Source organism: Lactuca serriola, chromosome 3, assembly GCF_051521515.1.
Source record: "Lactuca serriola cultivar US96UC23 chromosome 3, Lser_US96UC23_V15, whole genome shotgun sequence".
NCBI lineage: Eukaryota > Viridiplantae > Streptophyta > Magnoliopsida > Asterales > Asteraceae > Lactuca > Lactuca serriola.
In genome coordinates this window covers 80451317-80474590 of record NC_136410.1, presented here as the reverse complement: position 1 = coordinate 80474590, position 23274 = coordinate 80451317, and the positions used below count along the sequence as shown (strand labels likewise).

General features: G+C 32.9%; 2 protein-coding genes across 2 annotated transcripts; one reads left to right on the top strand and one right to left on the bottom strand.

Annotated features, from left to right (window-relative positions):
- Positions 1-411: 411 nt before the first annotated feature.
- On the bottom strand, positions 412-2421 carry LOC145092736 (uncharacterized). The gene is made up of 3 exons (XM_079030718.1): positions 2284-2421; positions 1401-1609; positions 412-1310 (listed from the first exon to the last, which is right to left on the bottom strand). The coding sequence occupies exons 2-3, from the start codon at positions 1580-1582 to the stop codon at positions 917-919; spliced, it is 576 nt and encodes a 191-aa protein (XP_078886844.1). The 5' UTR covers positions 1583-1609; positions 2284-2421; the 3' UTR covers positions 412-916.
- A 3657-nt stretch (positions 2422-6078) lies between these two features.
- On the top strand, positions 6079-7344 carry LOC145094545 (uncharacterized). Its single transcript, XM_079032698.1, has 2 exons — positions 6079-6321; positions 6398-7344. Exons 1-2 carry the CDS (start codon positions 6147-6149, stop codon positions 7177-7179), a joined length of 957 nt encoding a protein of 318 aa, XP_078888824.1. The 5' UTR covers positions 6079-6146; the 3' UTR covers positions 7180-7344.
- The last annotated feature ends 15930 nt before the right edge of the window (positions 7345-23274 follow it).

The window sequence follows — 23274 nt, the reverse complement described above, 5'->3', positions numbered from 1 at the left end:
ATTAAATTCCTTTTACAATTATTTAACATGCTTATTAGCTTTTAATTTTTTTTATAAAATACATATCAAACAAAATCAGAAAAAATCTAAGAACAAATATCAACTATTTAGAAAATATTTTCTGAAACGGCTTCCTGCCCTTTGAAACAATATAAAAGGCATCCAATATCAAGTATACACGATACGCATAATAATACCTAAATCTCATCATATTAAAAGTTAAAATCCAACCACCATATTTTGGCTGGCATGCCAAATTCGGTCACCTTTTTTTAAAAAAATACAACCACTCCAAACATTATGAGGATATTTAATTTCTCTACCAAAAAATAATAATAATAAACAAGAAAACAAAACGAGAAATATAACCTTTATAAAAAAGATCACATATTCATATTTACAATATCAAAATGCTACAAATAAAAAGATCGACCTCGATATGCGACCTTACAATTTTATACAAATTTCTTCTCTTCATAAAGTCGCAATATCCTCTCTCTCTCTCTCTCTCTCTCTCTCTCTCTGACTCACTCCTCTTAATTCTTACATAATAAAAAACACCAAAAAGAATTCTTCAACTTTTGGTAATTACCCCTCTCTTGATCTTCTTCTATACTTACAAGTCATCACCAAAGGGGTAAAACCGTAAATTTAACCAAACAAAAACACCATCATCACAAACTCCCTCACTCTCCATTCTCCAATTTCCCCAATTATTTTTAACGATTAACTTCTAATTAATTACATACAGATTACAGACCTTCTTCCTATTTACACTAAAAGTAACCAAATCTGCTTCATGTATCTCTCTCATATCTCTTCAAAATTGCTAGAATTTTAAACTGGTTGCTGAACTTATCTGATTTTTTATGTACTTTGTATGGATTTGGATTCGGAACTTCAAGGGTTTGATTTTTCAGGCGAGGGCAGGGATGCTGCAATTGCGGCGGTTGTCCCTGTCGAGGCAATCAAACCCCTCAATCCTGACCGCCGGTTTGTTACCAAAATTGGCGCGAAGGCACCCACCTTTTCTTGCGGAAGAAGATGGAGAAGATGATGACATACCGGAAGATGAAGGATTGGGGATCATTGAACGGGGTGACACCGGAGAGACCTTGTCGTCTCCGAACAGGGCGTCTTGAATTAGTGGGTTAGAAACTCTACTCGGCGGTGACCCACTGAAAAAAGGGGGCGACGAGGCTATCTGTGTACATGTTTGCTCCGATGATCCGCCGTAACCACCACCTTTTGCGAAGATGATATCCAACAGTTCAGGTCCGGCTTTCGATTCGTAGCCTTCCGATTGATAACTGAACATAAAATAGAAGATCGGGATGAGTTACTGAGTTTAAAGATCCGATATTTATTGAAAATTGTAGAGATTTGGAAGGCGGGCTTACCACATCTGCCATCTCAGAGGCCTGACGGAGTCGTTGGTGGTGGTGAAGAGACCGAGGCGTCGTGGCTTTGGACAAACCATCGGCTCGCCGTTGCCGAAGGTCACGGAAAGTGAAACGGAGCTTCTCATTTCTTCGCGGGAAGATGCAAAGGTGGTGTTCTGATGGATTCCACAGTGATTCATTTTTTCTTTCTTCTGATGGAATAAATCCTGTGTTTTAAAGATAGATCGTTAGAATCAAAGCACGTATACGCGAAATCATAGAGAGAAACTTTAGATCTAAGAGTAGGAAATTTTTTTGGAACAAATTGAGATCTAAATTTGCTAATTTAACCAGATCTGATATCGAAATCACAACGTTTGTCCATCAGATTTTGCAAATTTAAATCTGGAAGACGTTAAACGTCATCTAGAAATTAGATATCGTTCAGTTACGAAGCAAAATATAAAAGTTTAAAAAACAGATGCAGATCTGACGTAAAAATCAATTATTTGTTCTTGATAATTCGTATGGAACAAATAATTAGTTTTAGTTAAAAACGAAATTACCTAAACAAATTAAGAACAAACAAAACTTCGAAAAAAGGATGAACTAAAACGAAGATGTCAAAATTTGACTTTTTCGCTAAATTAAATTCATCATACGTCAATAAAAAAACAAATCTTCTGATATAATCAATCGTAAAAACCAAGTTGTCCACTCCAAAACAATTCCAAAAAAAAATCGCACTATAATCAGTAGTATCCTTCAGTTCCGAAAAAACCAGTCAAAAAACTTGAAATCCACAACAGCCCCATAGATCAACCAAACAAAACCCCAAATCCGAAACACTTTTGAACAGAGAACGAAGAAACTGTAAGAAATCTAAGTAAACCCCTCTCACCTTTTAGAACTGGAACGTTGAAACAGAGGCTCCTGTGGCCTGGGTAATTAGAAAAAGGCAAAAAAGGACGGAAGAAAAGCAGTGGAAGACGAAGAAGAAAGGAGAGAAGGGTTGAGGTGGGTGTGATATATAGGGGAGAAAGGTTGAAACGGAAAAGCAAGAAATTGATTTAAAAATTGAATGAAGAATTAGGGTTTGAGGAGAGAGAGAGAGAGATGGTGGTGGGAGACAAGAACTGGGAGGCCCGCCTGCAAAAGAAAGCATTTAAGAAATGGGGATCACGTTGGCGGTGCCTGTGGCCAGCAATCTCATCGGTATTCTCACCCGCTCTCTGTAAAATACGGAATCGTATTATTTTATTGTATTTTTACTCATTTTTCAGTTGTGGTCCTCTTACAATTTAATACATAGAATAATAGAAAATAATACAAATATTTAATAAATATATTTATTTATTTTGTAACTTTTGTAGTCCTCCTCCATCTTTGGCCCATCAACATCTCTTTGAATGTGTCTAGAAGTGTTTTAAATTCATTTTTAGGGATATTCATAAAATATGATCATAGAAATGGTAACTTATTTTTTTTTTATGATCAACTTTTTTAGGTGTTTGTAAAAATAATTATTTGATCTTGAATTAGGCTGTTTTTTAAACTATATATATGTTTGGATTAATTTAGTATCATCAAACTACATTTTCTTAACAAAAATAACATTTTGGAATTTGATTTTTTATTAAGGTTCGAATTTTGGACAATGTTTTTCACATAAAAGGCATCAAGGATAAATAATTTTGAACACTTATTTTATAATTTGATGTTCATGTACTTTGGAAAAAAAAAAATCAAACATTTATGTACAAATAATTCATCTTTTTAGTAGATGTAATTGTGGTATTCATGTTAACTTTTAGTTTTTTAATGCGATAAAATTCTATGTAAAAATTATTTTGGTTAATTGTATTTTCTAAATTAAGACTAAGATTGTAAATATTTGACAAAAATACAAAAATGGTCCCTGTGGTTTGTCATTTTTTATGGATATGGTCCAAACCTTTTAAAAATTGGATTTCTGGTCTTTATTGAGAGGTTTGTTTGTGGAACAAGCCCTTGGGGTTAACAGCCGTTTGTTTGTGGGTGTTAAACCCCTCACGTGCATTGCACATGAGGGCATAAATGTCATTTTACTTGAGGGACCATTTTTACAATTCCAGAAATAAACCCGCTTGTTACCGTCTTAGCGCCATATTACACACAAAATCACAAAATATTTAGTTATCTCTTCCACTTCCATCTAATTCGTCATTCGTTTTTAACGCAAAAACCCTAATCAAGATTTGGTCCAAGGTGTTTACTTGTTTTTGCTTTTCAACTGTAAATGGTGTTCGTAATGTGGGCGATTAGGCCAAAAGGCGAGACGTATGACATCACAAATGAATATGGTTAGTTTCAGTTATCCTCTGTTTACGAAATTTTGTTAGGTTTCTTGATGATCTGAAGAATAGAGCCAAAAATGCAAACATCTGATAATTTGTTACTTAATGTTTTTTGTATCTTGTAGAGCGTGTACCAACAATGTTCAGCATAAAGCTACACCATGGTGGAAATTTTACGAAGCTTCCAAACACGAAATATGTTAAAGGTGAAGTGAGATATATTGATTTAGTAGACATTGATGAGTTCTCAGTTCATGAACTAGACGCAATGATGGTTGAGCTAGGTTACTCTGTACCCCCAGTAATATATTACCATTTTAGGATTCCTCATGAAGACTTGGATTTTGGCCTCAGAGCTTTAGGGAATGATGATGATGTCTTGAATTTGGCTCAGTATATTGGAGATAACAAGGTCATTGAAGTGTATACAGAACATGGACAAACTAATTTGTTGACCTATTTTATGTCTCCAAAAGGAAAGCAAAAAGTTATTATTAAGGAGCTCTGTGATGGTGATCTTCCAAAAGAAGCAAATGTACCTCAAATACCAGCAAAGCATAAAACCCCAATGATAGATGAAGCTGATGATCAAACACAGTTGGCAGGGTATATGTCCTTGATACTCTTTGACAAAGTCCCTACAGAAGTTTCACCACAGTATAGAAGAAATGGAAGGGTGAACTCAATAGTTGGTCAAAGTTCTTGTGCCAAAAAACTTTGTTTAGTTGAATTGGATGATGTAGTAGAAGATCAAGGTGGTGATCATGCTAAATTGGATGATGTTGTACAAGATCAAGGTAGTGAGAATCCTAAATTAGATGATATGGTACAAGATCAAGCTGGTGAGCATGCTAACATGGATGATGTGGTTCAAGATCAAGAGGTTGAGCATGCTAACATGGATGATGTGGTACAAGATCAAGGTGGTGACCATGATAACTTTGATTATGATGACTTTCATTATGAGAACTTTTCTCATGATCACTTTGATCCTTTTGATGGAGAACATTATCAACCACCAGAAGATGAGAATGTTGAAGACCATCAGTCTGAACATGAAAAGTCTGCTGACAGTGATGATCTTGGGCAACAATCAGAAGAACAATATGATGAACTTGTTGATGATGAAAACAATGTATCAGAAGTGGAGGTGGATATGACTGACTTTAACCTCAATCTTGATAAGGATTATGGTTGTGTTCAAATGGATGGGTTTCATAACGGGGTTGGGACAAATGATGAACATGAGGACATAGAAGTCATTGACAATGATAGATGGGATTCTTTAGATGAAGGGTCAGAAGATGAAAGGAAAAGAAGATGTGTTCTTAAAAATCTGGCTAAGGAGAAAAGATGCAGTCTTGGCAATATCCATAAGGCCAGTTTTTATGTTGGGCAAAAGTTTAAATCAAAGAAAGAATTGAAAGAAAAAATTGACATGCACGCACTAGAAACTAGGAGGAATTTATATTATAAAAGGAACGACAAGCTTAGACTTCGGGCATTGTGTAGAGGTGTAGTCCCTGTCATCAATGCAAGTGGGGTGGTGGGCCTTAATACCAAAAATAAAAGCAAGGGCAAAGAGGTAAATTCAGAAAAAGTAAACTGTAGTTGGTTCCTTCATGCTTCTAGGTCAAACACAGAATCTCCCTGGTTTGTAAGGACATTAAATGACAACCATACTTGCCTTCAAAGTAGGAAGATTAGAGCTTGCACTGCTACTTTTATATCCAAGCGAATCATGGACCAAATTGACACGAATCCAGGGATTCCTCTTCGAGCTTTGCAGGAACAACTTCAAAAGGACTTCGAGGTTGGTGTTTCTATTGACAAAGTATTCAGGTCCAAGGCTATTGCAACTAAGATCGTGGAGGGTGACTATACGAAACAATATGAGATCTTGAGGGACTATGTCCTTGAATTGCAAGCAACCAATCTTGACACAACTGTCAAGATTGATGTTTACAGTGAACAAAACCCATCAAACCCAACGAGGAGGTTTAAAAGAATCTACATTTGCTTAGGTCCCCTGAAAAAAGGTTTTAAGGCTGGCCTCAGGGATCTTTTGGGTTTCGATGGTGCGCATATGAAAGGACCATTCCTGGGCAGGTTCTAACAGCAGTTGGGTTGGACTCTAACAATGGTATTTACCCCCTTGCTTATGCCATTGTTGAGACAGAGAACAAAAGTAGTTGGGTATGGTTCTTGCAGTGTTTAGGAGAAGACTTGGATCTTGGTTCAAACTCTAACTTTACTTTTATCACAGATCGACAAAAGGTATCTCTTTCTAACTTGTATTATTAATTACTTATTATTATATAAACTAAATACTTAATTATTGTTATTGTTCTAGGGTTTAATACCAGCAATAGCCCAACTATTCCCATGTGCTGAGCACAGGTATTGTCTCAGGCACATACATCAGAACATGAGAGTGAAATGGAAATTGAAAGAGTACAAGGATCATTTATGGAGATGTGCAACTGCAACCACTGTACCTGAATTTGAACATTGCATGAAAGAATTTAGCAACTATGACAAGGAGGCATGTGAATGGCTTAGAAAGATTCCTCCAAAACACTGGGCAAGAAGCCATTTTACAGGTACATAAATTACCATAAATTACTATATGTTAAATGTGTACTTGTACTTAAAATAATATGTTAATTTTTTTAACAGGCAGAGCAATCTCTGATATACTGTTAAACAACCTTTGTGAGGTATTTAACAGCAAGATAATAGAGGGAAGAGATAAGCCTATCATAGGTTGTTTGGAGTATATTAGACAATACCTGATGAAGAGAATATGTAATGTTATGAAGGTGATGGACAAGGCAAAAGGGCCTTTAACACCCACTGCAACAACCATATTGGATGTAAACAAGTCTCATGCATCACATTACATTGCTAGGTGGAATGGGGGTGAGAAATACCAAGTCACTGGGGCATGGCAAGACCAACATGTTGTAGATGTTAGGAACAACACATGTACTTGCAGAAAGTGGGAGCTAATAGGCATCCCATGTAAACATGCCATTACAACCCTTTATGAAATGACCAAGAACTCAGAGGATGTTGGTGACATTTACAGGTGGGTCAATAAGGTATACTGGTTGGATACATGGAAGAATGCATATTCCTATAAGGTAGAGCCCATAAAAGGAAGAATAATGTGGCCTAAAAGTTTGTGTCCCACCACACTTGTCCCTCTAATACATCACAAGCAACCAGGTAGGCCTACAAAGAAAAGGAAGAAAAGTGAGGATGAAAAATTGAGTCAGAGTCAAAGAGGGAGTCAAAGTCAGACTGGTACTCATGGTGTAAGTCGGGAAGAAGGCTGTAAAGTGGGTCCTGATGGAGTTCAAAAATTAACAAGGAAATATGTCAGTGTAACATGTGCAAAATGCAAAAAAAAAGGTCACAACTCAAGGACATGCAAAGGTCAAGGAGGTGGAAGTTAGGTGGAAGTTGAAGATCAAGGTTGTGTTTGTTTTGGCAGATGTTATTTGCTACTTTTGGAAGTGTTTTGATGTTGAACAACTTATGACTTATGGTTATTTTGGTTTTCATTAGTATGATAAGTATCAGAACATATATATATGGTTGCATATTTTGGGATAATGTAATTGCACTATATGCTTGTAGTCTATTATGTAATTGCAGCCTTGGTTATTATGGTTTTTTGTTATTGTTGTTTATTATAACCATTATAGTCAATTATTCACATTAACCTTTCTTTCACCTTACAAAAACTACAAAGAACCTTACAAACAACATAAGCAATTCCATAAAATTCATATTTATATCAGGAAGTCATTTACTACATACACAACTTACTTTGACCTTACAAAAAACTACAAAGAACCTAGGTCAAAGTACCAAAAACCATTAATTCACCAAAAAACCACACTTTTATCGATCTTCAACAAATAAAAACCCACCCCATTGACCTATTACCTAAACCTAAACAGACCTTATGAACAAAATCACAAAAAACACCCAACTAGCCAGCAACATGATCTTCAGAGTTGTGCACCAAGCTTGCATTCGGTTAATATTTCTCAATAGTCCAGGAATAATGACTTTAGACCTTTCACACATGGGGGGATCAACCCATCCGATGAAGCGACAAGCAGAATCCTTCAAAAAGGGGAAAATAACAAATGTTATTTGATTACAAATCAAAATGGGTGCAAACGAATTTCTTTACCTTTTGAGGGCAAGCATAGAAACGTCTGCCTGGGTTCTTTAGTGTCCATGAGCATTTAACAACAGCAAACTTACCACAAAAACAGAGAATCATCGTGTGATTAACTGACACCCCGACTGTTAACAAAGAGAGATGAGAGAAGGAAGAGAGAAGGAAGAACAACTTCAAAGTTGCAGAACAACGTTTGGGGAAGAACTTGAACGTTGGAGAAGTCTTTATATGTTATTTCTGGAATTGTAAAAATGGTCCCTCAAGTAAAATGACATTTATGCCCTCATGTGCAATGCACGTGAGGGGTTTAACAGCCACAAACAAACGGCTGTTAACCCCAAGGGCTTGTTCCACAAACAAACCTCTCAATAAGGACCAGAAATCCAATTTTTAAAAGGTTTGGACCATATCCACAAAAAATGACAAACCACAGGGACCATTTTTGCATTTTTGTCTAAATATTTTAAGTGGATATTAAGAATTACCTAAAAGTTAGTAAAATGAGAATGTTTTTCAAATGTTATTAGTTGCCTAATATGATTAAGCAACATCCTAGTTAGCCAATGTGCAAAAAACTATTGAAGCAATAGTAGATTAAAGCTTTTGAAGCAACCAATAGTAATACCGTGAAACTCACAAGGTTTTGTTTTTTGTGTTTGTCCGGTTGTTACAAATGATGTGTAAAAAGCAAATAATTAATTGTAACGTTGATGGATGGTATGTAAACATATAGGGTAACATATTAAAGGGTGTTACAATGAAACAAATAAATATGTGTATAATGTATAATTTTATTATTTTACCAATTCAAATAAATACTAAAATAATATTTTTTATTATTTAGTGGTTAAAAGGTTGAATAAATAAATAAATGGTTTGTTTACAAATCAGTTGTGACTTGATCTATGTGTTATATCTTTTATGCTTTACTCAAATTGAAGATTAAGTCTGTTGTCACGTGTTTGTTGGTTGTGATGTGGTAAAGAAATTTGGAACAAAATGCTTAAATGGCTTGATCTCCCTTTTCCTTTGTTTGTAAATGTTACATAGATATTTGAATGGGTGGATGTCATTCCTTCCACACCGTCAAAAAGAAGAAAGCTCGAAGTTATTATCATAATCGCGATCTGGGTTGTCTCGTATTATTAGAGGAACAGTGAGATGTTCAAGACGTATATGCAGAAAAGTCATGTTTTTGAAAGCATTGTTATCTAATCTTTTAATTGAATCTCAGGCAAGAGTATCAAAATGTAACATCTCATGTTCACAACAAAAAAATTTTATTTTTATTAAGGTTAAACTCCACATTATAAAACACGTGTTAAGAAAACCATTTGTTCCATGTTACAGTTATTAAAAATCAAAGTAATATGATAACGCGGAATCTTCATTATTGATGTTGGAGGTGTACATTCACACAATAACCGATGATACATGAAAACAATGAAATTTGGGAAAGTACAAAACTTAATGAGTTTCCCCAAAATACTGCACACAATAAAATATATACAAACATGCATAACGGGTCCTCGGTCATCGGACTGGACTAACCCTGGCTCATAGTCTTCCGACTGGAATACCCCGGGTGTGTTGGCCTGCCGCCTCAACCCAACCACTCTTTCCGAGCCTCTGTGCCTACGACTTACAGTCGGGTCGCACCAGGTATCTTTGCCTTCAGCACACAGCAGGACCGCCTCAACCTAACCCACCACCATATGTTGATATATAAACAAGCAAGGATCAAGTATGCACATAATACAGACAATTATCGATTATACAGTTCACTACCGCCTACTAAACCCCTCACAACACATATCTCTGCTACCAGCTAACCTCCATGGAATACATAACCATAAATAACAATATGTGGGATAGCCACTCGAACAAATGATCATACTCTAAATCCACAACCAAACAAGGAACATGCAAGAAAGCCTAGATCAAGAGTTTTCAGGTTATCCTACATGACTACATACAGCCCCTAGGCACTCCACTAGACGATAACTATGTTGGATTAAGGTGTCTAAGCAAGTAACTATATTGGTATATTCTTGAATTAAAAGCAAAATCATTTTTGGTTTGCCCTCAAAACTAGTATTTTGATAGAATGACTTTTGGAGGAAAAGGATGATATGTTAATTTATTATATGATTAATCAATTAATTATAAATTGAAATAAATGATTTATGAATATATTATATGATTAATATATTAATTGAAAATTATAATAATTAAGTGGAATTAATTTCGGGATTAATTGAATTAATTAGAAGTGCAGGGACTTGGGTTGTTATTGACTTATTGTTCAAAAGTTGAACAAATGAAGGCTTCCAGAACGTTCCCCATAAAGACGGTTTTAGAGGATCCCTTGATAAGATTTTTGGAAACTTCCTAATGATAAGGATACTAGATAATTATCTTGAATTTGAAATATCATTATTTAATTCAAGATTAGGGTTTCCAGGGTTATCCTACAACCTATAAATAAGACCCCTTGGGATCCTATTTTTTTCTACCACATACACACTCACAAGAGCCAAATTTTGCTCAAGCTGCCTCTCTCCTCAAGTCTTATAGATATTAGGGTTTTGGGTACAAGTCATTAGAGGTACCATATCTTTGGCGCTAGATCTTTCAAGGTCTTGAAGAAGGATTTTACTTTGATTATTTACAATAATAATCAAAATTTATATAACCCTAATCTGATATGAATTTTGATTCCATAGCCTCTCTCCTAGGGTTTCTTGATATTCATAGTTAGTTGTTATCAATAAAGAAAACATAAATCATTTATAGGTTGCATGTGAACTTAAGGGTTTAAGTGTTTTTATGCCACATGTTATTTTTTAACCTATAAAACCCGTTAGTGGTATCAGAGCCTTGATTTCCCATTTAATTGTGCTCTAAAATGAATTGATCAAAATTATTGTTTATGGAAATTAAACCCTAAAGGCTTAAATTTCGACTTGGCTAGAGTTTTTTAAAATCCTAGCCACCCCCCCTCCCCCCTTATTTTCGAAAATAGATGCTTATCTCTATGGTTTCTAGTTTCCTTAATTATTATTTTAATATGATATAAAATTTGAATAATTAATATCTGATAAACCCTACCCTTTTTTGAAAATTAGAAGGATAAGGGATTAGGATTAGATTTGAATTATTTAATTAATTGTTTAATTGGTAAATAGTTATTTAATTCATGTGTTTAAATTATTTAATTGGTAAATGATATGTTGTTTAATTAACTGTTTAACTAAGATAAAAGACTACATCATTATTTAGTTTAAAATTAATTATTATTAATAGTTTAATTTGAAATATTGATTTTTAACCCTAGTATTTTGAAGAGTTTTAAAATACACCTTATACTATGTATATATGATTAAAAGATTAATATATTATATGTATAAGACAAGTCAGTCAATTCGTTAGTACGTCTCATTCATGAAGCCATACTATAAGGGGTATAAGGAAGCGACCTATAAAATGACCGCTATTGGGTGTCCACTCTCATCCACCGCTACCTTGTATGGTGGAAGGTCATTAGCCGAACGGATTTGATAGGACATAACCTATTAAAAGTATGATGTTATTAAGGTACTATTACCTTTTGAATAAATCCCAAACTCTAGTTACTTTAGGACAAAAATGTGAAGGGTATGCTAGTCCATGAAAACGCACATCGCTCTTTATATGTCGTTAGTGGAGTGTGCGTGATTAACTGTCACACTGATTTGGGACTAAAAAGTTGAGTGATGGACAAATCAAAATTTATCATTGTTAATGAAGCGTGTGTGGTTTACCGGTACATTAATTTGAGATGATAAATGACATTGAGGTTATCAAGTAGGTTTGCATGGTTATTCATATCTTATTTGTGATAATCGACATCCCAGTCATTGAGATTAAATACGTCATTGATAAGATTCAGTGAATCTCAAACGATTTAGGAGTTTCATGCTAGATTGAAATTGGTAAATTTGTATTTCTTACCTTTATAAATTCGCAATTAGATTATGAAATCTCTCTTCTTTATTGTGAATTGTATTTTGGATCCTACACTTGAATATTTATTTCGAGTTAAAATATTAAGGATTTATATCACTAACTAAAAACTACATCTCTTTATATAGATTTCTGGAAACGGTGAACTCGCTGCTACTCAAGTCGGCTCCTCCAACTCAAACTTCTCTCAACTCTCAATTTTATCGAAAGAGAAGCTCACCGGTCCCAACTACATGAACTGGATGATGAACTTGCAGATGACTCTTCGATACGAGGGCAAAGAATATATCCTCAAAAAAGCCTCTTGTGGAAATCTATCATTCCACTGCTACTCTTGAGGAAATTGCCTCATACAACAAACACTCTGATGATGCCATAAAGGTTGCTTGCATCATGGTGGCCACTATGACACCTGAACAGGCCAAGCTCTATGAAGAATAATAGTGATACGAGATGGCTCTCAATCTTGCTGGAAAAGTTCCATAAGAAGGCGAGAAAAGAGTGTTTTGAAGTGGTCAAAGCTTTCATGGCGTCCAAGCTTAAGGAATGAGAATCGGTTTTCCCTCACATACAAAGGATGCAAATGTACGTGGAGCAACTTCATAGGCTCAATATGTTGTTTGATGATGAGTTGGCCACTTACATGGTCCTTAAATCATTATCTCCTAGTTAGGATCAGTTCGTTCCGACTTATCATTTGAACAATACGGAGACGACATTGACTGAGCTCCATAATTTGTTGCAAACTGCCGAATTAGGGATGAAGAAAAATCATGCCTCTACTGCAACAAATGATCATGTATTGACCATTGGATATAGAAAATTTAAAAAGAGTAAGGCTCATTACCAATTCGGCAGGAAATGGAAGGCCCATGCTGGAGGGTCTAGCAGTGGGTCAAACTCGAATCCCAACCTTGATGTCCTTGCGGTCAGTGATCCAAAGCCACTTGCCTCCATCATGGCGAAAAGAGTCATCGGAGAATAAGTTGCCCTAAGTACTTGCAGGACTTGAAGGATAGCAATATCAAGGCCTCCTCTTCAAGTATATACACTATTCAAGTTAAAAACACACAACTTTCTCATTCTTGGGTCCTTGATAGAGGATGTGGTTTCCACATTTGTTCTGATTTGTAGGGGTTAAGCGAAAGTGAGGAGATGGATCATGGGAAGCTCAATCTAATCATGGGGAATAGGTGATCTTCACTTGTTACCAAGATTGGAACATATAGGCTTGTGCTTAGTAATGACGTTAGGGTTAATTTGATTAATTGTTGTTATTCGTTAGATAAGATGCTAAACATTATTTCATTTCATGCACTATTTAGACGAGGTTTTAAATATTCATTTGATAATGAAGTTGGTTCTATTTTTGCTTATCATAATGGTGTTTCATATTTGAAGCTTTACTTTGTAATGGTGTGTATGAAACTGTGACTTATGTTGATAACCTAGGCAATAGTGTGTTTTATATTGATTCGTCTAATGGTGTGGACAAATGGTGTTTGTGGCATTGTCATATTGGGCTCATAAACGATAACATACATCACCAAACTCCAAAAGGATTGAGTGTTGGAATCATTTTATCTTAAGACAAATGATGAATGTAAATCTTGTCTATTGGGCAAGATAACAAAATCACATTTCACAGTAACATGTGAAAGAGGTGAAGGATTGTTGGACGTAATCCATACGCGTGTGTGGCCAATTTAGATCCACTACAAAGATATGTTAATCGATACTACGTGACATTTACAAATGATTACAGTAGATGTGGTTATATCTACTTAATCAAACATAAATCGAAAATCATTGAAAAGTTCAAAGATTTTAAGCACGAGGTTGAGAATCAATTAGGCATGAAGATAAAGATGCTCAGATCTGACAGAGGTGGTGAGTATCTTAGTATTGATATGTGTATATCTACACATATATTTTACATCGTATCTTAATACTTTTAGCTATAACTATGATTATTATAGAACAAAAGGTACTTATTATGTTTAATATCTACTATGTAGCATAAAAGACATGCTCGGAAGCAACATGGAAGCTGGAAGTAGGAAAATGCACGCTTAGGCAAGAAGAAGACACAAGAAAGATGTTGTTGGATAACTTGACCCCTCATCAGTATTTTGACCATATCTCATGTCTTGTAACTCCGATTGACGAGATTCAGAATGATCTGAAAAACTAGACACAATTTCGGATGACTTTTGTGTTATGAGAAAAGTCGGATTTTCAACCACCACGATGTGGTGAATGGAATCTTCGCGATTCTTGACGCTGACTTGGAGAATACGGGATACACTTGAGGACCACGACGTGGTGCCTTTACCACGTCGAGGTGTCGAGATTTTTGGTAACTATATATATCTCGTACATTAGGTTGATTCCAAGAGGGAGAGGACTAAATGTTGCGACTATTAACAAAAAAATACCCTTCTAAGACCCCTTTGAGGGCAGAATTCAACTAGAGATCAAATGATAAAGAGTTTGGAGCAAGGATTCGCATCTACACATTCGGTTAGCCTAGTTTAATCATGATTAGTCTAGTTTCCCTTATGTTTATGTGTTTCCCAACTGTGATCGTGGGCTAAAAAACCTTGCTTTCGTTTAGATTAGATGATCTCCTAAATACTATGTGTTGATTTCTTGTTTGATGGATTGATGAAGTTGGTTTTGCTTTAAATATTGTTTGATAAATCTAAACCTAGCTAGTTAAAGTTTCTATCTTTATTGCCTAGTCTCAAGCTTTGTGTAGTTAAACTGCAGTTAATTGCATGAAAATTGATTTACCTAGTTGTTTATGACCATTATATTGCTAGAGCTAGAGATTGACCATATCCTAGTGTAGGTGATGAGTTAGTTGCTTAAATGTGTTAGAAAGCAGTATTTGATCATAATATTTGCTTGATTACTAGAATTGACCATAGAATAGTAGTCTGTAGATTCTATCATTCAGAGTCCAAATTACCTTTAAAATCAATTTAGTATCCTTAACTTGCATGCTCATTTGGGTTAAAGTTATTAAATTGACTTATGCTAGTTAGTCTGACCATGATGACTAGTAACTTTTATTTGGTAACTAATGGAATTAATCCATTGACCTGAAATCAACCATAGGAAAAAGGAGGGATTCGAAGCTAAACGATAGTATATTTTATTCTTGGTTTTAAATTGTCTTTCTAGTTGTTAACTTTAGTAATTAGTTTGTTATTTTAATTTAAGTTTTTCTAAACTTGTAAAATCGGATAAAACCCCCCATTTTAGTTGGTTTTCTTAGTTTAGCTTTTAGTAATTATTTTATTAATTAAATACTGTTTCCTATGATCGACACCCGACTTACCCAAGCTATACTATAATCTGACTAGGTATACTGCCTATAGGTGCATAGTTAGTATAAGTTTGTTAGGTTTTAAATTTAAAAGTTGATAGGTATAATTTGTGCACATCAGTATCGAGTTTCACGAATATCTCAAGGAATGTGGAATTGTTTCGCAACAACTGAATCCTCCCATAACACAACAACTTAATGGTATGGTTGGGATGCGTAATCGAACCTTAATTACTAGACATGGTTCGTTCTATGATGAGTCGAGCTTTTATTCCTATTCATTTACGGGGGTATGTCTTAGAGACACTCTTAAGCATGCATGGAGGCTAGGGATTGAGATGGGGAGATGGAGGCTAAAGAGGATGACCTAAACCTAAGGTTTAGGGACTTAAATATGACAAAAACACTAAAACTTCGTGGGCTTGGACTGCACCAACTGCCACGTCGTGGCTAACCATTGCCACACCGTGGTGGCCCTTTAAAACACATGCTTGATTAGATCTTATGCCACGTTGTGGGCGTCCATGCCCCACGTCGTGACAGAGGGTTTTCTTTCCCAAAAACTTATTTTTATCCCTTAAATCTTGACCCACCTTTTTCAGAAAATGGGTGGTACACAAAAATAACATATCTTTGACCCAGTGTTTGCAAAACTCTCTTTTATATGACGCTTTGTAATTAGTTTTTTTTTCTAGATTTTGCTATTTTCTCTTTACAAAAATATGGTTGTTCAAAAAAATTAAATAAACATTTTATTTAATTAAAATGTTAAATAAATTAATTGTTGTTTTTGGTCATTTTGTTGTGAAAAAATGGTTTTTGATCTTTAAAAGTACAAAAAAATGTTCATTAGTATACATATAAGTATTTAACTATTTATGGATGTTTTTAGGTCATAATCATGTGAGCAAAAATATTCAAAACTCTAAAAAGTGCATCCATTCCTTCTTTGTGAGTTGTTGCAAGTACCTCATTTCTCTCCCTTCTAACTGACGACTGTAAAGCAATAAGCAAAAAAGATTGGTTTCATTGTTGGTCAATCTAGCAATTTTTCCATCTTGATAACTGTTCTCCAACATCAAAATGACCATTACTTTATTATTGTAGTAATTTTTAACAATTTATGGTCGTTATTGTTGATTTAGGTATTATTATAATTTTATTCTGGCTTTTGGGTTATAAAAAAATTAATTGTAATTTTAGCTTTTGTAGTGCATTATTGTAAAACGGTTTTCTCATCATCAATCCTCAACATGGTTTTAATGGTTTTTGTTGTTATGGTAATTTTTATGTTCCTTAAGACTAATCATGTAAATGTATTTTACCTTAATTATTTAAATGTCATTGTAATAGGTTTGTAAGGTACTTGTATCTTGTTTTATATTTCTTAGGGGTATGAGGAATGGAAACGAAAGAATAATGCATGTTAGTATACAAAATACATCACATAACTGAAGGGTTTTGAGCATTCTAACACTTCTATGGTGCACATGCAACCCTAGAAACCTTGGATCTATGTTTTCTCTAAGATAGATGCAAATAATAATTTTCCAAGGTTTACATCCTAACTAGCATGTTATGGGGTACTTGAATCATAAAACACTAGTAGAATTACATACCTTTTGGTAGTGGTTGATTGCTTGGAGTTTGAGAGCCTAGCACCAATAATGTGGATGCCTCAAATGGAAGTCACAAATCACCACAAACTTTGGAAACTTGAGAGAATAGTAGAACACTTCAAGAAATCAGCCACCCTTGGTTCTCACACACACTAGTGCCAAGGACCCCTTTATATAGTATGGTGGATTAGGATTACATTCATGTAAACCCTAATACCCATGACCTTTTATTTCCATAAGATCCATGGGTTAAAGCTCCATGGACTATCCATGGACTTTCCATGCAAGCCTAGCCCATTATAAATAAGTATTAGCCCACACTATATAAATACAAGAACCCATATTTAATTAGTCACCCTTTTGATCACCAAATTAATTCTAAATTAATTTTAGATCAATACTAATTAAATAATATGATTTCATATTAATATATTAGAACTTATAATATATTAATAAATCATAACTTATACTATTTTCAAAAGATTATTCATATAAGTTGTTCGGGTGAAGTGCAACCCAAATGGACCATGTCAGGTCGGGTCAAGTACATCTCAAATATAACTATGGACTTAGACACCTTATCCAACAATAACGTCTTATCATAAAATATATAAAATATGCTACATAATTCAACTATGGAGTTCCAATGTATATAGTACACCAACCTTATAGCGAACATCATAATTATCCATGTGACTTATAATTAAGTTTATGTCATTGTTTGTCGATAAAAATCAATCACGTAACGATTGAGTGGGAACACACATGTCTTCGATTCTTTAATTTGACTAGATGAACTACTATAAATTTTAATAAAGAGCATTGTCATACGATAATTTTTTGAGTGTAGACAATCATCAACTTCTTATGCTAGTTGTATGGTATATGTATTGTGCAAGTGCTCTCGTAGATGTTTAAAATGAGAACTATATATATATATATATATATATATATATATATATATATATGCGATATTGTTAACAATACTACATTTTTCTAACCACCACGCATAGCACCTTAACTTATAGTGTCAGTTGTGACAAATGTGACATAATAGATTCTTATGAGCTAGAAGCTTCACAACATCCAAATTAACTAGTAAATTGAATACTTCACTGTAAATTTAACCTATGATGATACAATCAAAACTCAAACCATAAAATAACACTAACTTAACATCTAAATTATATTTGGATGAATTAGTGAGTGATTTATTAAATTTAGTGCTCAAAACACTCATAAAAGATTACAAAACACAAATTAAGGCATATAAATTAGTCAACACCAATAAATTAGTGTTCTAATGTCTAAAACCTAAAGGAACAACTTAATATAAAATGGATTTCAGCTTTGATAAAGATCTAAAACCCTAAGTTTGCTAAATGAAAAACATGAGAAGGAATTGATACCCCTAAGAGTTCTAATGGATGAATTAAGCTATATTTATTCAAATTACCAAGTCAATACTCAATTCCTTCCTTCCTTCCATATTGGACATAACTCTCACTTATTTATCTTTATTTCTACATCGATTTGAATGGAATGATGTTGGGAGAAGATGACTAGCTTCTTATATGTTTGACAAGTGGATAATTAAAGCCCTCTACTTTCTATTATCAGACTTTAACCACCTTTTGACTTAAATGACTAGTTTCTTCCCGTATCTACATATCTAACCTCTTTCCCATGATTTTTTAACCATCTGGTACACAAGGGATTAATTTTATTAAATCTTGGTCGAATACTAGTTTTTCCTAATTTATCAAATTAACCCTACTTTTATGTTATTGACCAAATTTAATTATTTATTTTTATTAAATTATGGATTTTTCCTTTCAAACTAATAAATAATGTATTTTATTTTATCTCATTTACCTATATTATTTTATAAATTTAAACAAGATAAAAATTTAGGTCCACACTATTCATGTTACATTATATTTCTTTATGGTATATAGTTGTTTATAAATTATGCTCATAATTTAAGCATTATGAAAACTACTAATAAAACTACTAATAGGAGTATAAATGGAAGTTTTAATTTATGTCTACATGTTAAAAATATTTTCATAATCACAACAAGTTACTGATTTTTTATAATTAGTATGCTCCTTTTAGATAATACGTAAAAATGATTTTGAGTATAAAATGACAAAAGAAAATTAAGAGGCCTACTTTATTACTCTGTCGTCTTTATGGTGAGTTAATTAGAAACTAAAGGAAATAGAGGATGTTAAGTGTAATTATCTTTAATTCGAATTGATAAGAATTTGTCCCTTAGTTTAAGGGATAAATATATCAATTTTAAGGATATAATGAGTACACAATAAAACCCTAGCTTTATAAATAAGCAACCGATTGATTTCCTATTTTTCCCTCTTCTCCATCCTGACTATCTCTTCTATCCCAAATTTGAAGACCTAGCTGCATCGTTTGGTCAATTCACAGATATCCAACGATCAAAATGTCATAATTTTCAGACAGTGGTTTCCTAACATCCATACCAATATTTTGCACGGTTGGATTATCAAGATCAACTATTTAGGTTCTGAAACACTACTTCCATTTATTGGACAACAACATTTTATGGGCTTGGTTTTTGGCATCAAGAAAAAAAATGATTTGTCTTTTGCTAGATCATAGTCGTTTGTGCGGCTACATCATAGGGTTCTCCTTCGAGACCTAAATCATCCAAGACAAATAGGATTTTGGCTCTACTAGTTCATCAAGAAAGTATGATTTGATATGATGATCAAGTTTTATATTCCAATATTTTTGTTGCTTGGTGCTCTAATGATCATCATAACCTAACACTACCAACATCTTCTTCTAATTATTCCATTACTTCAACGAGACCTAATAATTCAAAGCAACTTTCAGTTAAAACGATAAACTATCAATTAGGCATGTATAATTCAATTTCCCATTTTTTATCTTGATCATGAGAAGGCTATGAAAATGTTTCGGAACAAACACGTGTTGAAATATGGATGACATGTTACATATATATGGATCTCATTTTTCGAGATTGTTATGGCTATCATCTATATGGTCCTTTGTTACATATCTGACCATATGTTCCTTCTATCAACTATCTTGATCACTCAAAGCAAACTCTTCAACTTCTATTTGTTAAATTTTAACCTAACAAAAATATCATGGAGTTTAACATACTTAGGTTTTAGAAAGTACCAAATAATAATATTACATCAAATAGATAAGTTTTTGTTGATGATAAATACCATATATATATATATATATATATATATATATATATGTATGTATGTATGTATGTATGTATGTATGTATATGTCAACATCCCTTTGATTAGGAGATAAGTAAGGAAGTGATGAACGTTACACCACCAATTATGTTCAAACATCAATTCCATCAACTTCGTAACAACGCTAGTGTAACATCGCATGAAAGGGATGTAATATAGAAAATATGTAGTTAATGCCATAAGCAACTGCATGTTCATCTTCGTTGCTCATTTTTATTACTAACTAATATGCCAGTGCCTGATTTAGCAAGTAAGGATTTTGGTAGCCAAACATCAAGCTTATTTTTCGTATATTTAACTATGTAACCTTCAAAATGGAGATTATAGTATTGAGTTGTAGTTTGGCTTCAAAATATATAAAAAACATGATGTTTACCATTATATAATGTCTTATAAAAACACACCAAACATCGTACATAGTGCAACCAAATTCATTAACGTTACAAACTTTTGATGTTAACAACGACGATACATATTTGACATGTTTGAACTCATCAAAGACATGTAAAACTTAAATCATATTTATATCACTGTGAAGATCAAGCAATTTAATGTAACTTCAAATTAAGTTCAATGACATTATCAAGCAATTTAATGTAGCTTCAAATTAAGTTCAATGACATTATCGATCAGTATAATCCACACATCTTATGGTGGTAGCATCACCCACAAGATGTTAATTTTGTCCGCTTAAATTCATAAACCCTCATTGTGTCATACATGTTAATTAAGACAGTTGTCATGTTACTAAAAGCTAACTATCTCTGGTGCATACTAATGTATTGTCATTCCATGTCATTCAGCAAATTATATATATATATATATATATATATATATATATATATATATATATATATATATATATATAGCGTTAGGTTTATGTGATACAGCCTAATTTTGTGAGACCGTGAGACGTATTTTTTTTATTTTTTTAGTTAATTCAAGTTCCAAAAATAATATTTAAAAAAAGAATTTTTGGATTTTTCCATTTATTTTGCATTTTAAAATTATTTTTTAGAATATGTATAGTGTAATATTCTATTAGAATATTTCACGTATTTAAAAAAAAATGGGATTTCTTTTATTTATTTTTAGTTAATTCAAGTTCCGAAAATAATATTTAAAAAAAGAATTTTTAGATTTTTCCATTTATTTTGCATTTTAAAATTATTTTTTAGAATATGTACAGTGTAATATTCTATTAGAATATTTCACGTATTTTTCAAAAAAAAAAACGAGATTTTTTTTATTTTTATTTTTTTTAGTTAATTCAAGTTCCGAAAATAATATTTAAATTTTTTTTTTTTGGATTTTTCCATTTATTTTGCATTTTAAAATTATTTTTAGATTTGGTCTCACGGTCTCACAAAATTAAAATGGTCTCAAATGAATATATATATATATATACTAGCTGTCTACCCGCGCAAAGCGGCGGGCGACGAATAATTTGATCTCTTTAGAGTTAAAACTATTTTGCGTTCACTTTCGAGAAACGAATATTAAATGACATCTATTTTTCAAGAGCATTATCATACCATATTAAGGGTGTGTTTGGCTAAGCTTTTTTAAAACAACTTATTAGGTTCCACATCACTATAAGTTAAAAAAGTGTTTGGATTAAAATAACTTATCCGGTGGGGAATCTCTAATACGTCATTTTTTTATAAGTTATCCTACACTTACTTATTAACTTATAAGCTAATAAACTATTAAGCAATAAGCTTTTTTGCCAAACACCCCCTAAATAGTTATTACTTCCATTTATACATACCCAAACCACTTGTACTGTTTATCGTTCTTTTTTTTTTCGTTTTCCTTAATTCCTTTATTAATTTAATGTCCTACTAAGTAAAATGCTAAAATATATAAATAATAGTTTATAAAAATAAACATTTAGAATATCAGGTGTTGTGATTCAAAAGTCGATAAATAGGTCTTTGAGAAGGCCAAAATACTCAGGTGTCAACTTGTTCATTGTGATTTTAAACCAAGTTTGGTCACGAATTAAAACATTTTCAACGATGGTATGTAATTCAAGGATTCATATTGATTTAGGTTCTCGAAACCTTAAAATATTGAACAAAATCTATATAGAACCTTATAATAAAGATAATAATCACCGTAATCAGGAAGTCCATGTGATGAAACTTGATATTATAAGGACCAATGATGAAAATGTTTCATTTTTAGACTAAACAAGATGAAAAATATACAAACTATCTTAATCATGTCAAATCTTGTGTTTAACCGTTCTTTATTGCAAAAGTAAGATGTCAAAATATACAAACTAATGATAATACAATGCTCTAACTGGCCCTTTTGGTTGAGTTCTTTGAACCTGCAAAGCCAACACATTAAAGAAACATAGTAAAAACATTTTTAGGAACAAACCTGATATAATAAAAGTCTTCACCCAATATATTTATAAGATAAAAATACAAAAATATAAAAATGATGAAATCAATTACAAGTAAGGATTAAAATAAAAACCGGTTAAGAAAGAGCCATCTGCATGAGGGATATTTGAATCAACATGTATTTTCTGATGGTTACAAATTTTGAATTATCCGAAATTCAGGGAAGAAGATAGAATTTGTTGAGAAATATAAGGATTCAAAACACAGGTTAAAATTTAATATTATTTTATTGATGACTACTTGTACTATTAGCTTAATTATTTGAACGTCTTAAAAAAATAATATTATTATATTCAATCTATTTTTAGAAATAGTAAGATTTCTTTTATAAGATAGTAAAGATATATATATATATATATATATATATATATATATATATATATATATATATATATATATCATGCCTCCCAAATGGTTAAACCGAGAAATTAAGTGCGAGACAGTGTTATCCATAATATTGCTCCGTCTGATTAACAATGATGCTACTTACGATCCATTGATTTTACAAATGATGGTGACCGATCGAAATGTTGTTAATATTAAAAGATCTTACATTTTAATCACTCACCGTCTATATTTGTCTTTGCAAGTTACATTTAATATATAGTATAATAAGAAAACAACCATTTTTTAGTAATAATATTGCAATGGCAATTTGAGGCAATGGTTTCTTCATGAGTTTGTCTATATGACCATG